At 27.0% G+C, this 17,432-nt stretch overlaps 1 protein-coding gene across 1 annotated transcript; it reads left to right on the top strand.

The window, feature by feature from the left end:
• Window positions 1-3,810: 3,810 nt before the first annotated feature.
• On the top strand, window positions 3,811-12,233 carry LOC114123133 (integral membrane protein GPR155). Its single transcript, XM_027986000.2, has 15 exons — window positions 3,811-4,429; window positions 8,032-8,181; window positions 8,301-8,590; window positions 8,670-8,944; window positions 9,008-9,129; window positions 9,205-9,379; window positions 9,432-9,587; window positions 9,675-9,752; window positions 9,831-10,045; window positions 10,107-10,246; window positions 10,305-10,413; window positions 10,956-11,091; window positions 11,170-11,327; window positions 11,398-11,538; window positions 11,606-12,233. Exons 1-15 carry the CDS (start codon window positions 4,389-4,391, stop codon window positions 11,805-11,807), a joined length of 2,388 nt encoding a protein of 795 aa, XP_027841801.2. The 5' UTR covers window positions 3,811-4,388; the 3' UTR covers window positions 11,808-12,233.
• Window positions 12,234-17,432: the final 5,199 nt, after the last annotated feature.

Here is a 17,432-nt window from a genome sequence, read left to right as displayed (position 1 = left end):
ACACACCGGAAAATCCCTCTAGCGACTAGCTTCGCCGACGGGCAAGAAATGGAGTGGTGGGAGCAATGCCATCAGTAAGTTCAATAAAAAATACACTTCGTCGTATTCACAAAAGGAACAACTGCGTCCCTACGGATCCAAAATCGCTTTTTGATCTTGATATTCCTGAACAATTTAGAAAAACAAAAATGGCGCACAATTTCTGTTGCACGATAGTGGCCCTTCAAATAATCGAATAATTATATTTTCTACACATGGTAATTTAGACATAATGGACAATTACAGTGATTGGTTTGCTGATGGCACGTTTAAAACATCGCCTTTAATATTTTCGCAAGTGTATACAATACATGTATTAGTTAACGAAAATATCATTATATACCCACTATTTATGCTTTACTACCGAACAAAACTAAAGAAACGTATATTCGTCTATTAAAAACTTTAAAAGAAGTTAAGCTTAATTTAAATCTAAAATCAATCATAACAGACTTCGAACGTAGTGATTTAAACTTATTCAAATATGTATTTCCAAATATAAAACAAAATGGTTGCCATTTTCATTTCGCACAATCTATATGGAGGCACATTCAACAAATTCAAGATTTATCAACAAAGTATAAATTAGATCCTAATTTTGATTTATATATAAGAATTATATCGGCTCTTGCCTTTGTGCCACCCAACAATGTTATACTCGTGTTTGAAGAACTGTTGGATTCCCCCATTTTTTTGCAAAAATGAAGAATTTCTTAATTCACCAACTATTTTGAAGACACGTGGATTGGACGTCGAGGAAGAAAAAGTGTTCGGAAATCACCGTGTTTTGATACAATGTTATGGAACTGCTATGAAATTTCCAAACGCCAGGGGGCCAAAACCAATAATTCTATTGGGGGTTGGCATAGAGGTTTCAGCTCATTGTTAGGTATCTATATTTTATTTGTTGATAAATGTAATTAATTAATTAACCTAATATATTTTAATCTTTAGCATCACATCATCCATCCATCTGGACATTTATTGAATGCCTTCAAAGACAACAGAATTCGGAGAAAATCAAATATGAGCAGTATCAATCTGGAATAAATAATATAAGGAAAAAAATAAGTACAAAGATTCGACTGAATGGATTCAAAAATTAGTAAATGACAACGAAACAAATAGTCGTTACAACGAAAATGAAAAATGAATGAAAAGGAATTGTCTATAATTTGACGTTTTAGTTTATTAATATTTTATTAGATACGACAAAAATAATAATTGTCATAATTTTAATTTTTTTTATATTTTCCATTATTTTTTATTCGCTAGTTTATTCTTTAAATTTAATAATTTTTGCTGTTTTATATTCAATATTTTGTGTTCGATTTTTTAGTTTTGTTATTTTGGAGGTGAATCGATCAAGACGGTGCCATATTAGTACGACCTGCACAGTAGAACAAAAGCCGGTCCCGTCGACTAGCCTAACCTAACCCTCTGGAGTGGTCTCCGGAGGATCTTCAGGACCGTATGTTGTGATTGTGCATTTGTGCGACGTCGGACCACCGAGATTGGGTTTAGAGGAGAAGTCGTCAAGCTTGACAGATTTAACGCGAACCACCGCTCTGGTTCACCGATGAGTTTTCGCTCCGGCCTCCCGTCAGCCGAGTCCGTATGGCCGGCCGCTATCCGTTCCTGCCGTTGCACTCGTAAGTGCACTTGCACCAGCGGCGCAACTAGCACTAAATCTTAGGGGGGGCTATTCTTGTTTATAGCCCTACCTCAAAACTAAACCAAAGGTAAAATATTTTTTTTGGTGAGGCCACGTGTAGTTTTTTTTTGGGGGGGGGGGCTTAGCCCCCAAAGTCCTTCCCTAGTGGCGCCTATGACTTGCACTCACCCGAGATTCCGTAATCGCTCGCCATCGCCGCTGTCATTCAAGTGCATGACATCCCAAAGCAAAGGTTGTTTTCGCAGTCGTGACGTCACCTGCAGCAGTCAGTCACGGTCATCTAGCGCCCCCAACCCCATGTGGCCATTGTCCAACACAACACTTAACCGCCCGGAACAGACTACAGTAAACGTGAATAATGAATATAGATAACTAGTGGACATAATAATAGCAGACCCGAATTGAACCGGCGAGCTACCGAGAAAAATTATTATAATAGTTCAGTTTTCACGAACGCCATCGGTTTTCTTATCCATCTATCGTGGTAGTTTTTAAGTATTTTGGTTAATGTGTACCAATTTGTTTATTGTTATAAAAAGTACTTTTGTTGTATTATATTAATAATAATATAAGTAAATAACAATTTTTGTGTACCTAAACAAAAAAAAAAAAAAATTGTTTTTAATATTTTAATCATTTATTACCTATTTTTATTCACATCGCATACACCTATGTTATATGATTTAGTTGAAATGAATGTATACCCATTACCCAACAAGACATTTGGAAATCCAATGACTGCTCGATCAGTGTAATGAATTTGTTAAACTTGAATTCAACTATTCAAGTCGGCTTTTCATCTTAAACTAGAGAAGTATTTTTCGTAATTATTATATTATTAGTGTAATATTATAATAATACATAATATATATTTGTAATTTCAACCAAAGCAATTATACAACTAATGTTTAATGTTTTAACTGATTTCAATTCCAGAATTTCTGTTTAATTATTTAATTATTAATACATTTCAAAACAGCCAGTAACCGCTGATACTATTATAGTCGAAAGTCGTAACACTCGGGAATGTTATAATACTAGTATAATAGGTAGTATATAGAAGTATAATACATATTGTAATTATAGGCTATAGCGTTCAACACACGAACCGATTACAAGTAAAAAATACTGAAGTAAGTAGGTTTAACGTGTTGGTAAATTTGGTGCCATGACAAAATTTATTTTGTCATGTTTGGTGCAGTGGTCAGTGAAAATGGGAAATGGGTACTTATTTCATTACCAGCGTTTATAATAATTTATAATAATATAATAAATTGTGAACACTATTTTCAGTAGTTATTGCTTATGAGTTATGAGTTACTTACTATCAAGGTATTTTTTTTTTTTTTTATTCATATAGGTACCTACCTCTTAATCGATACTTTTACCTTGGGTTTTTAAAAGCGACTGCAACATTCGCTGTTTCTCGGCCGAGTTTCAAGAAATAACGAGAATAATCACGTTCGCGTCATGCGAATAATTTGTATGCCAGTATTATAATAGGTATGTGATTAGTATAACGATCGTGAGTCATTCCGATTTCCGCAAGACGCATAATTCGTACATAATTTTATTAGTGGAAGCTGTACAATTCGCAGTACATACAATTAATATGAAAAACTGCAAGACGTGTTCAACAATATTATAGTACGAAAACGCTACACTCCGGCAGCGGTAGCGACATCAGAATACTATTCTGTTTCTGTTGTTACGTACACGAAATACGACGTCAACGGGTAACCAGCGTCTGACGCCTAGCGAAAAATGCAAAAAACGCATAAAAAGTTAGTCATATTTCTTTGGCCGGCATAGATAAAATAAAATTATAATATATTAACACGATAAAGGAGCTTAATATTATATTACTGTATAATATGTAATATGACTCATGAATATATTAATATGTATATTATTACGTATTTACGTACGAGTCTACGTTGGTCGGTAGCATAAAAAAATCATTGAATTGCGACGGTTCCCTCTCTCACGCTTATCGTCGTCGAGTACGAAACGTGATAAAGTCTTATCTCGATTTGCGTCGCTCACCCATTGTTATTGTTGTCAATGTTATCAGTTTTCTATTTTGATTTAATTTTTTGCAGTGCACCGTCCACACTACGACTCAGCTGTCCCTACCGAGTACAACTCACGAAGTCCCGAAGTCCTTAGTAATAATCGTGTGTTCGTGTTCGTAGTATGTACGTCGTACTACCGTCGTAGTGTTCATAATACACTTATCTACGGTATTGTCGCATCGTGCACTTGTGCAGTGGCCAGCAACTGTCCGGCGACGTCCGAGCCTGTAATGACAGGGAACGATGCTGTTGCGTGTCATATTTTTTTTGATATGATTTTGTGCAATTAAGACGGCTGTGTAGAACAACTAATCCGGAAGTACCCACGTCATTCCAAAGTTCTACTAGCACGTCCGCCTAGGAAACAGAATTAATATTCGTCCAGTTGTTCGTCTTTTGTTCCGAAAAATTAAATTTCTTGTAAAAGTTCTGCGTTAATGAAATTATTTTTATCGTTTAATACCGTTCGTTAATTTATTTTAAACGGTATACTTTTCTTTTTTTTTTACATTTTGTTGAGTTTAGCTATCAATGCTTCTTAAACTCCTAGCCATATTTCATTAAATTTTATAGCCTTTGTCTATCAAAATAATAACAAAATGGAAATTACTGATTCCGAAGCTTTAAAAGATGTATTATTGTGAGTATTGAAATAATAATTTATTTTATTAGGCAATACAGATTATAAAATTCTGTAATAAAGCTGTTTTTTAGTCGTCAAAATTTCAGTGTCTTTATTTTTTCCTTGATTTTTACTAAGTAGGTATAGCAAAAATATAATATAATATAGTCAACCTTAAACAGTGATAGACTGTAAAAAATAATTAAGCTCGAGAAAACTATTTAACTGCCCCTCAAATTTATTTAGGGTATAATTGCATGTCATTTTACCTTAAAATTGGTAATTACTAAATAAAATTAATCATATTTTGCATTTGTTTTATACATAATTTTTATACTATTTTTTATCTAACAAATCACAATAATCACTTATTTCTAACAATGTCAATAATCTCTTCAAAATCAATATTATTCAATATATTTTTTTTTCTACAGCCATAAGTAAACAGGAATGCCTTAAATTATTATTTAAATATACTAACTGCAGCTACTCAGAAAAAGTCCAAATATCCCACCCGTAATGTCTGCCACTGAATATAGTCGTATATTTAGGTATTGGTTTGGATTTATCCATTTATTTATCAAGACTTAGAAAAATGTAGTTTATAAAACTTTAAAAATTATTGCTATAAATCTAAAATACGATTGGACGAGCACTTATATAAAAAACCATCTTTAATGCAACATAATAGGGCATTTTCCCACATTTTTACCCAGTTCTGTATTTAAAATCAACATAATTTTAGGAGAGAAAGTTAGGTATCACATTTGGACGTTAAATTGGTAGAACCTTTTGTTAAAAGTATAATATAATGGGTGTATAAATACCTACTTATAATGTATATGATAATTAAAATATGTAAAATACATGTTATGTCAATTTTAAATAATAACCAATAAAATAATTACATAAATAAATTAAATATTAATTAGATTTTATTGTAGCAGCTAACACTATGAATCTCAAGGTTAATTAAAATAAGATCAAGTACCTATTTAGTTGTAGATAGAAGAAATTGAAACACATTAGATCTTAAGTTGACAATTATACTTTCAAAGTTGTAACTGATTTTAAATATTTAGGGACTAATATAGATAATAGCTCAAGTTACTATCCATAAGAACAAAACCAATCCTATACTACAGTTATCTTTGATTATTTCTATCATACGGTAGGTAGGTATGGTCTTGTCATTGATAATTAAGAATATATAATGAGAATCACCAGAGAAGTTTATCAAATGTACCTAAAACCAAATATCAAATCATTTATAAGAGACAAATGTTTGGAATATGCTAATTTAGAGGTCCAATGGTGTAAAAAATAAATAAAGAGACTCAATAACCAGGAAAAAAACTTTAGGATAACTTAGGTGAAGGTGAATGTACACAATTAAAGCAAACCCTGAATAATATGCACCACTATTAAGTATTAAAGAAAGTGAATATTGAGATAAATAGAGTGAAATAATAGATAAAAAAATGAAAGCCCTAAATGAGCTCTTAAGAGCTATTGAAAAAGTAGAATATATACCTAATCATTAAAAAGCTGTAGTCAAATTTTCTTTTCTTATGATATCAAATTTAAATTATTTTTAATTTTGGTATGTTGCTCTAATAAATTCAAAATTTTAAATTTTAACTTAGGTTCTTAGTATGGATTTTCTATTTGTAAAACAAACTCACATAAAAAAGACATATATATATATATATATATACTTAACATACAAAATCAGCAGGCATGTATACAAAAAAAAAAATGGAAGGGTTCATAAAAAAATTTACAATTATAAATATTTATCGATGAATGATGACATAAATAAACTACAAAATTGTTAACTTTGGGGGGGGGCTAACTGGGGGGGTTGAACCTCCCCCTGTATATGTGCCTGTATGTAATAAATCTACATATTTTATTAGACTATAATATATTGTCTAAACATGTCAAATTTTGGGAGATCAAATGCCCTAAAATGTTATAGCCCTTAACTTGATTAACTAATTCTAACTATTTAGAAGTACTAAATTTGCTGTTTAGGTTTATAGAGAAAGTATTGAAATATAAGAGCAAAGTGTAAAAAAAGCATGTGGTGTTGTACAATTAATAGAAGCTCTTTTTGTAGACTATATTATGTATAATAATAATTTGGAAAAGATTATTTGTAATGTGGTTCATCATTAATTTAAGTTATGTTTAACCAAAACTTATCAATTATCACATATATAATATAGAGAAAGCCTATTTGTATAATATAGTTTTAGCACAGTTTAAAAATTCTTGAGTACAAATTTTGTATACATTTAAAAAAAAGCTTTCTCTTAGAGAATAAATGACAATTTTTTGTTTATGTTTAAAATATACATAATAATTAAATATTTAAATTCAAGAGTCTTGAATGAGTATTGCAGCTAAAATCTTATTTTAATTTTAAATTATACAATATTGCTAGTTATTGAGTAGCTTTGAATGGTTAAAGGCAAATAAATAGTTCTATAACTTTTTAATGAGTGGTTAGGTTTAATATAGAGAAAAGATTTCATTTTTAATAAAGTTTTGAGAGATATATATTTCTTTTTTGTTCTATATTGTGGACGGTGACAAATATATATATTATATATATATATAGTCATATAGTATAGAAGTATGAGTTCAATGTTCACTGTTCAGGAATTCCAAAATTATTGATCCTAATTCTTGGCATTCTTCATTCTCTATATTGAGTGGAATATTGAGTTAAACTCCATTAAATATAAAAGAATTATATTAATTTAAATTTTTGTATGTACAGTAAGTAAAATTGTGACCCAATGGAAATTAAATTACAATATTTAATAAAAACTTATAATAAATATGTATATATATAATATAAATGTAAAAATCTAATTTTTGTTACACATGTTCCCTAAAATTACTCATTTGATTATTTTGATTTTATTGCTTTTTCAATGAAATAGTACATTGCTTAACAGGTTATAATCCTATTTCTAATTTTATTAGTTAATCAATCAAAAATTGATTTATTAATTTTTTTTAAACAACTGGCAAGTATGTGCGTAAAGATAGTTAGTACAATATAAATATAATATTTGGATATACTTGACTTTTTGTGCTAATGTGTTTTTTTTTTTAAATTTAAGTAATGAAAACTTTATTTTTTTGTTGATACTTAAATTTCTCAAAGAGTAGTATAACAAACATAAATGTATTGGTAAAATTGTTAAATTTTTACATTTTATTAAAATTTAAGAAATGAAAATAGGTAGTAAATATTAATTAGTATAATTAAATTTTTTTTTTGAAAGATGTTAGAGGGTGCAAGAGGCTGCCTTTACAACTTAGTGATTAACATTTTTGTAACTTTTAATTTAAATTACTCTCTTTTCCCTTAAATCGTTTGTAGATTCATTGTTAGTTTTTGATTAGGCTTTTACCTGAACGGACCTAAACTGTTATTTTTATAATTACTTATTTATTAGCTAAATTATTGTAATAAGTATCATGAACCATTCCACAGTAGTTGTTAGTTCTATAAATAAAATATGATTGATTTTAATATATAAATAATACATATACTATTTATAATATGTTCTTTAATCAGGCTATATCTTTTTTTTTTTTAGTTTACTCAATAGTACACACACAAGTGCTAAACAATTTTATAACATGATGGTTTCAAATAAGACTGCAATTAATATGAGTGATTCTGACGAAGACTTAATGAATAATATGTATAATGCATTATTTCAGTGTTTTGGGATCATTATCACAGGGTAATTATTTGTACAATCAATTTCTATTTTTTTTTACTAGTATTATTATTTTTAAGTTTTTGTATTAAATGTCAATTAATTATAAATACATTTTAACAATTATTCTTACTTTATTTTAGGTATTTGTCAGGGCGATTGGGCCTGGTTAGTCATGCTGCTGGTATTGGCTTAAATAGATTTGTTGGAACATTTGCTTTACCATCACTCATATTTGTTAATATGGCTGTGTTAGAATTATCATCTGTAAACTTGGTTTTTTTGGGATCGCTACTCCTATCTAAGACTTTGGTATTTGTATCAGTTGCTTTGATTACTGTATTAGTAACAAGACCTCCAGACATGGCTAGGGCTGCTCTATTTGCTATATTCTGTACCCAGAGTAATGATTTTGCTATTGGAGCACCAATATGTAAGTTATACAATTAGTATATTATAGATTTAATTTCTAATTATTTTTGAGTACCTATAGATTTATTTTTATTTTTCAGTTGAAGCACTTTACAGGCATCAACATAGTGAATTTGTTCAATATCTTTATCTTGTGGCTCCAATTAATTTAATAATTCTAAATCCATTTGGTTTTGCAATGATGGAATTAGGTAAAGAATATAATCGCCATGAAACTACAAGACGATCTGCTTTAATGGGACGAATATCAAGGAATATTATTTGTAATCCTGTCGTGTTTATGACAGCTTTAGGAATGATAGCTAATTTAGTATTTAATCATGACCCACCCAAAATGATAACAACTTTCTTAGGGGTAAGTATTTTTTTTTTTTTTTGTAGTTTTACCTACATTTTTATTATACAATTAATTTTTTAGACTTTTGGTAATGCGTTTACTGCTACTGCATTGTTTCTACTTGGTTTACGAATGGTTGGAAATATCAATAAACTCAGAGGAGAAGCTTTAATTTTACCGTTACTTCTAATAGCCGCTAAATTGTAAGATATCTATTTATCTTTTTTTAATTAGTTAACAAAAATGTCATTTTTTAATGTATTGATTGAATTTTACAGAATAGTTTTGCCATTAGTGATTAGAGAACTAACAAGTATTTTTTTGGGAAAATTTGGTACAGTAAATGCTGACGATAGTCTTGCCTTTTCCATGTTTGGATTTTTATATGGAATGATCCCTTCTGCTCCAGCTGTTTTTGTTTATGCATCAGCATATAATCTTGAAATGGATTTGGTATGTACTGTTTTTGATTGTTTTATAATTTATTAATATTTTTATTTTTTAGATTGCTAGTTCAATGGTATTATGTGTATTCTTCTCAGCTCCAATTATGTTTTTAACTGCCAAGATAATATCTGTAGCCAAATTAGATCCATCAAATAATATAACAGCTTTAAAAGGGTATCAATTCAACGTTAGTATATTCGCCATCCCTGCATCTGTAAGTCATTTATTTTTTTTATATTAAATATAAATCTTTATAACAAACAACACTTTTTAACACTTATTTTTTTTTTGTTTTTTACAGCTTTGGATTATCTTAGTTATGTTAAAAAAACTAAAAAGTTTACCATTCAAAGTAGTTTTTTGCTTAGTAATTTCACAGGTATTTTTGTGTTTTTGATATTCTAATATTGGTATTTGTAATGAAAGTTGATAATTAAGTAATATATTATTGTTTCAGGTAATTTCATGTACTGGAGTATTACTAGAATACTTATCAGAGACTCCAAAATCACACCCCTTAACATACATTCAACTTATGTTGAGTATAGCTGGTGATATGAGTTGTTACATTTGGACCGCATGCTTAGCTTTTACTTTGCTAATAATGCATAAGCCATTTACTGATGAATTCCAAGATAAAATTATTTACTTCTACATGATAATATCTTGGGGGTATTGTAGTTATTATTATTTATTGACTTTGACATTATTTTTTCACACATTTTTCTTTTAGTGTACCAATATTGTTGGTATCTGTTCTGATGTTGACTTGCCAGCCACCATTGTTTGTTAAATCAGATTTTGATCAAAATTATGTGTATGGAACTCCGGAAGCTGCAACACTTACAATGATTCTTCTTTCATCAATAATTTGTAAATGATTCTTAGAATAATAAGTACATTCAATATTCATATTATTTGCATTTTTTAGGCACAATTGTTTGTTTAGTCTTGCATCAACGCCAAAAGCATAAAATAATAAGACCAGCAGTAGTTTATTCAGAAACTATAAATGATGTACAAGGTACATCCAAGCAATCGTAAGTTTTTATTTGAATATTTAATATATCCATCTTCTTATATTTAATAATTTAAAATATATTCATCTGTTTATTATGTAATGTGTGCCATTGCTGTCACAAGTTGGAATTAATCATTCACTACTTATCTTCCTTCCATTTGATTTTTCCACTTTTATTTGACTTAACAGACTATCTTAGAATTATTATTAGTTCCATTAACTAAATCAGTGTTTCCTACCTGGTGTTCCATGGAACTTTATAGGTTTTGTGAGTCAGCGCCAACTAATTCACTAGATACACAATAAATGTGTCTTTCGTTAAATTAAGAACTATATCTATAGCATTTATACAATTATATAAAATACTATTAAAATTTGATCACAAGCATATTTGATTTTTATATATTTGTGTACATTTATATTTAACTGTAATGGTAGTATGCAATAGTGATATCAAACAATAAAAGTAGAAAAGTTGCGGGACAGTTTCCAAGATATCAATTTTGACCAATTTATGAGTACCTTTCAAATTTTTAATTTTTATATTAAACATATTTACAGTATTGACACTCATAGTATTGACACAGACGATTTAAAACAAGGCCTCCTTTATGAATCTGAAACCAATGTTATGGATAATAATGAATATTTTAAGCATTTTCTTTTACTTATTATGCAAGCAGTTGCAATGTTTGTTGTAAGTATATTTTTATATTCCAATTAATTTGAAAAGCTTGTATGCTAAATTGTATTAATAAAAATCTTATGTCAACAGACATTCTCTGTAGCCATTTGGAGAATATTTGGTGAAACAAATGGACTATACCTTGAATTAGCTTACTCTGAAACTTCTTTAATGAGAGGGCAATCAATTTTCACATTGTTGATTTATGGTATTAATTATCAATCTATTAATAGACCAATTGTGCGAGCGTAAGTTTTTCTATATTATTTAATATTTTCATAATGCTAATCACACATAATATACATTGTTTATGTTTAGATGGAATAAATTTTGGTGGGGAGGATCACCGATTGAGTGTCCATCGTGGGAAGAACTTCCATATGATACAAGAAAAACATGTGATAACTTTATGTTTAAGCATAGAGAAAAGTGTTTGGCAGAAATTACACATCTTACTAGGTAATTTATTTTATAATTTAACTGATTATAAGTGCTTAAATACTTATTTTATTATTTATTGTTCTAGATGGAAACTATGGAAGTATAAGAAAACATTTACTGGCTCTGAGCTTGTAACATGGTTAGTGGAGAACAATATTTGTTCAAATCGAGATGATGCATTAGGATATTCTATTAAGTTGTGGAATGGACAAGTACTGAGACACTTAAATTGTACTGAACATTTTCAAGATACATCAAATATATTGTATACATTTAATCGCCGCTAATTTTTACAACCTTTGTATTGTTTTTGGTGATTTTTAAGTAATCTCCATTTATTATGATTGTGATAATTGACTGTTAAGAGTGAGAATATTTTAATAATAATTTAAATTTTTTAAGCTTGTATTGCCAATATGCTTCATATGTTACTGAATGGTTAGATAATGTATATATTTACCTAGTTTTATAAAATTATCAGTTCTAGAAAATTAAATAGTTTGATGATGTGATTACATTTTTATAATTATAATTATTTTATATTTTTATTTTTATTACCTATTATATTTATTATTAATTTAATTGTTGACAGGCTTAATATATTATTTTATATATTATATATAATAAACAAATCTATTATGTTTTAAAACAAACAACTATAATTAAAATATTAAAATTATAGTTTGCTTTGAATAAAAATTGTTTTTGTTGAACATTTGTAGTATCCATTAATTGTACTAACTGAACTATATGACATTGTTATTATTCTTTATAAGATACATGCATATTACATATGAAATAATGGATTTCAGACTTTCAAAGACAAATTGATTTATCTTATTTTTTATCCTTTACAATTCATTATTTAGTATAATATGCTTAATTTGAAACATTGTGGTATTAGGTATAAATAAAATTATTCATAAGACTGAACGGGTGTTGAGTTTAACATGTTTCTATTTATTAGTTCTAACTAAACTATAGAAATAAATACTAATAAAATATTATTAAGACATTATTCAAATATGCAAAAAAAAAAAAATGTTTTCAGACAAATTTTAAATCTTATACATTTTTAGAAACTATATTAAAGTAAATAATTTTTTAAAATTGTACATCACTGTTACTTAAAATTATGAGATCCAACACCTTATGTAAAGAAATTTAAAGATATAATTCAAAATAAACCATATGATTTATTTTTTAAAGAATCTGGAATCATTAGTTTTTTTTAATGAAACTTTAAGAAAAATTAAAATTGTAAATAGATCTTTTATTTACATATTTAAAGTAACTTAAAAAGTAACCCAGCTTATAGAAATTAATAATTATATTGTAAATTATTTATTGTAAAGAATAATTCTAAATAGTTTCGATTTTCTTGGAAAAGTAATTTTTAGTTTTCAATTAAGGCCTGATTAAAAAAAAATGCATGAGACAAATTGAGATTCTAGACTAAATTTTATAGTACTTACATCACAGGTTAAGTGAATTGAAAATAAAATTTTATTTATTCTGTGTCTATATTTATTTGTGCGCTAAATCTTTAAAAAAACATTTTTCTAAATTAGATAAAACGATTAATTTTAGTAGAAATACTTATTTTATATTAAATAATATTATAGAATAACATTTTATAAAAAATATATATACTTAGTCATTGATTAATAATAGTTAATTTTATATTTAACCATTGATTACGCTCAGGGTTGAGCAAGATTACTCAAAAACCAGTATCAACATACTAGATACTAGATATTCGATACATTTTAGTAAAATTAATCACTGTTTTTTTTTTAAAAAATTATGTTTATTATTATGGGGATGGTTACTTCGTTAAGTACAGGGAATGGCAAATAATATAATAAAAATTGACATTTATTCAGTAATAATAATACATTAATAATAAAACAAACAAAATAATTTCCAAGGGCAAGATCCTAAAAAAACAGTATCGCGATACAAAATACTGGATACTTCATATAATTGTATCGAGATACACGATACAAGATACAATTGTATCCAAGATACTGCCAACTCTGATAACGCTGAGCTCAAAGCCCGCAAAATAAAATTTCAACTTTAAAAAATTTATTAAATATAAATTGAAATATACTTATTTTTTTCTATTTTAATTTAGATAATATTGTAATAAAATAATAAGACATTATTAATGTTGAAAAGTTTATGAATCTTGATTTTTTTATGATTTACTAGCTGACCCGACTGATATGTCCTGTCTTAACAATCAATGTTGAATTTGAATAATTGGTATAACTAAAAAATATATATGATTCCAAAAATTATGATCATATATACATGGTAAATTGTATTTTTGAAGTTTTATAAAGGGCCCGGACAAACATTTAATACAGGAGCTCGAAATTGAATGTGGGGGCCCTGACGGCTGACGCCCTGTCTAGGTACGAATATTATTATTTTTTTTTTTAATCATAAATTTACCACATCAGTATACTGTATATTATATGTATTTATTTAAATAGTTTATAACAAGTTCTAGACTAAATAACCAACCAAATCAAAGTATGTTTTGTAATTTGTATAGTTTTAATAGTTTCATCATTAAAAACAACATTAGTGAATTAACAAAAACGAGTTCAGCGCCCCTAAATATTTATATCTAAAATAAATGATTTGAAAATTTCCAAAATCGTTATAACTACCACTACCAGACTATATATGTTTAGATACCTATATTAAAATATTAAATATCATGTATTGTGTAACTATATTAATTACCTGCTAACTTTATAGTTATAATACAATTTTTAATACATTTTTAAGTATTAATACTAACAGTTGGTAATCATAGTATTAGTTAAAATTATTTAACTACTTTTACTACCAAATTTATTTGTAAAAGTGATTTTTGTAAAAGAAATTTATAAGATACTTTTAAATATTAAATTAAAGCCTCATTTTTATTTTAATATTTTACTGTATTTTTCAAAATATAGTTATAGGTACACATAATATGTTTTTTACAGTTCAAATTATTCTAGAATTATTTAATATAGCTAACATTGTCATGATTATCGACTTTCGGTGTTTACCGAAATTTGGTATAGGTACTTACATACATGTATAAATATATTATAATTGTATGTTAATTAAATATTTACAGATGAACATTACATAAATGACTTCATGAATTATGTTATAGACATTTTTGTTGATATAGGTATATCTAATACAGTAATATTCGTGCAGTTTTGAAATTTTGAATGAATACCAAATATCTAGCCATCTAGGTACGAAATTATGAAATTTAACCACAAATAAAGTAGTCTCCTTTTTTTGTATACAAATGTTAAAATGTTATAACTTTTTTTAAATACAAAACCTATTATAGGTATTGAAATTTATAAGTTACATCTTAGCTCTCAGATAGGAGTATTTTATAATTATCTTCAGTTATTATTCTTAACTCCAGCTCTGTACGGCCGTATCTACCAGCTATATAGATTATAGACTATAGGTAATATAAATGTTTTATTGATTAGTTTATTTATTTAATTACTTGCATAAAAAAATAATGTTCAAGTAAAATGCTTAAAAAAAAAATGTTACCCATTGTATAATGTATATTATACACTATACAGTGAAATATAGATAAAGCTTAAGTAAAACAGGACCAATAGATATTTTTGATATCCTTATACATTTTTTTATTAATATAAAATGTCGAGGAACAGGTACAATAGTTCCTTTTACTGCTTATTGTAACTGCTAAATTGTATAGGCTAATATTTTTTTAAATTTTCGCCAATAGTTAGTTATAGTATTTAAAAAATTATAATCGACAACTATATACGGTATTACTTACCTTGTAAGTTGTAAGTACTTACTTGAAATTTTGATAAAATATTTAAATTTAACAACTTATTTTAGCTTGTTTTAGTTATTTATAGGCACATACCATTTTCAACATTTTTTCGTTTTTTTTCTATAAATGTTGATTTAAAATTGATACAAGAATCCCCATCAATTTTACTTGGAATTTTTACCGTAAAACCACATTATTTTTATGAGTAGTACCTACCTATTTAAACTTTGAGTTTGACTTTAAATGCGATTATACAACGCAGGGAGTAAATAATAATTTTCGCCATTAACATAACAATATAATGGTCGTAGCCCATTCGGTTCCCGTTTTACAAAAAGATCAATTTTTCAAACGGCTCCCGTCAAAAAGGTTTTATGAACAGGTAAATATCCAAATGGCTCCGGTTTTTTACAACAAAAGTTCGTTCTCATTTCATACAGACTTAAAACTGTCTCGAAAAAGGTATGGTTAAATTTTTATTGGTGTAAACTAAGTAAATTATAAAACTTGTATAGAAAAATAATATATTGTGAATTTTTTATTAAAATAATATTAGAATAATAGATTTTAATGTTAAATTTTTTTAAAAAATACATGTATAAGTAGAAATTTAAAAAAAAAACATACATTTATCAATTTGTTTACTAGATAAAAATTGTTCTCCTAATGAACTCATGAACTCTAATTCTTTTAAAAATTTAGGTGTACTGACATGACTGAGTTTTAGTTTAATTTTTTTTCTACGGGAGCCGTTTGGGATCCGACGAATATATTAGTATCTTTTTTTGCAGACTATGATAATATTAATGAATATTTAGAGATTAATAAATAATAATTGTAATAAACTATATATATCTACCATGCATATGGTAGATATATATATGGTATGCATATGTTCATGAACTTATTTATAAATTATATTATTTATATTCATTTAACCTTACACTTTTCCACTATATATTTTCGTATTGATTTAAAACAATAATAAATAATAAATAATAATACATCAATATATGATTGTATGAACATGATAAAAATATGTAATACCTTTAAGTAGGTGATGTAACTATAGTAGGTAATAATAGTAATTTATAAATTATTATATCTATCTAATATTTATAATAGGTACCTCTATATTCGATATGTTTTGCAAAAATATTAAATGGATTTACCTTAAAGCTTAAATGCGTAATTAGGTATATGTATGTATAAGTATATAAATTATAAAACGTCTAATGACTTTAATGAAAAAAAAGGCAACGATACGCTGTCTCTGCTCACAATCATTTTTTTGTACAATTGCGTGCAATGAATTGTCATTGAATTTATTATTTATCACATTCATCACAATGACCTCCTAATGAAAAAACAAATATAGATAAACTTAAAAATTAATAAATTAATATATAACAAAGTGATGACTTCCGTAGATATTTCCTCTGATCACAGTAATTATTTTTTTTTTATCAGAAGTCAAAACTATTATAGCATATGTATATACCTATTTATAATTGCATTAGTCTAATAATTAATAATAATCATTTTTTTTTATTTCGAGTTATTTTTCATTACTTATATACCTATGAAACAATAATGACAGTGATAATATGTTCGTCTACATAATAATAATAAATAAACAATTATTATATAATATACCTAAATTATAAGTAAAATTATTAATTATATCATGGTATAGAGTATAGACTGTAATAGAGTATAGGCAATAGGCATAAGCTATGCGTTTATATAGGTCAATATCACGGGTCAATTGATATTATTATATTTATTGACGTTATTTACCGAGCAGAAGTTAACATTAATAACATTTTTATTAGGTACCTATAATACCTATACCTACCATCAGAAATCAATTACCTATATACATTTTTAGTCCTTGTCTTATGATTTATATGCACATAGTATAGTACAGTAAAACCTCACGATAGAAAAACGGACTTCTCTCAATATCCGGTACTTTTTTGAAAACGGGAATATTTGCACTATATTTTCAACAGGAAAACCTTCTAATAGTGGATACCTATTTAAATTTTAAATCTTTATTTAA

The sequence above is a fragment of the Aphis gossypii genome, chromosome 1 (genome assembly GCF_020184175.1).
Source record: "Aphis gossypii isolate Hap1 chromosome 1, ASM2018417v2, whole genome shotgun sequence".
In the NCBI taxonomy this organism is placed as follows: Eukaryota; Metazoa; Arthropoda; class Insecta; order Hemiptera; family Aphididae; genus Aphis; species Aphis gossypii.
The sequence above is the reverse complement of the archived record's forward strand: the minus strand, read 5'-3'. Positions and strand labels throughout refer to the sequence as shown.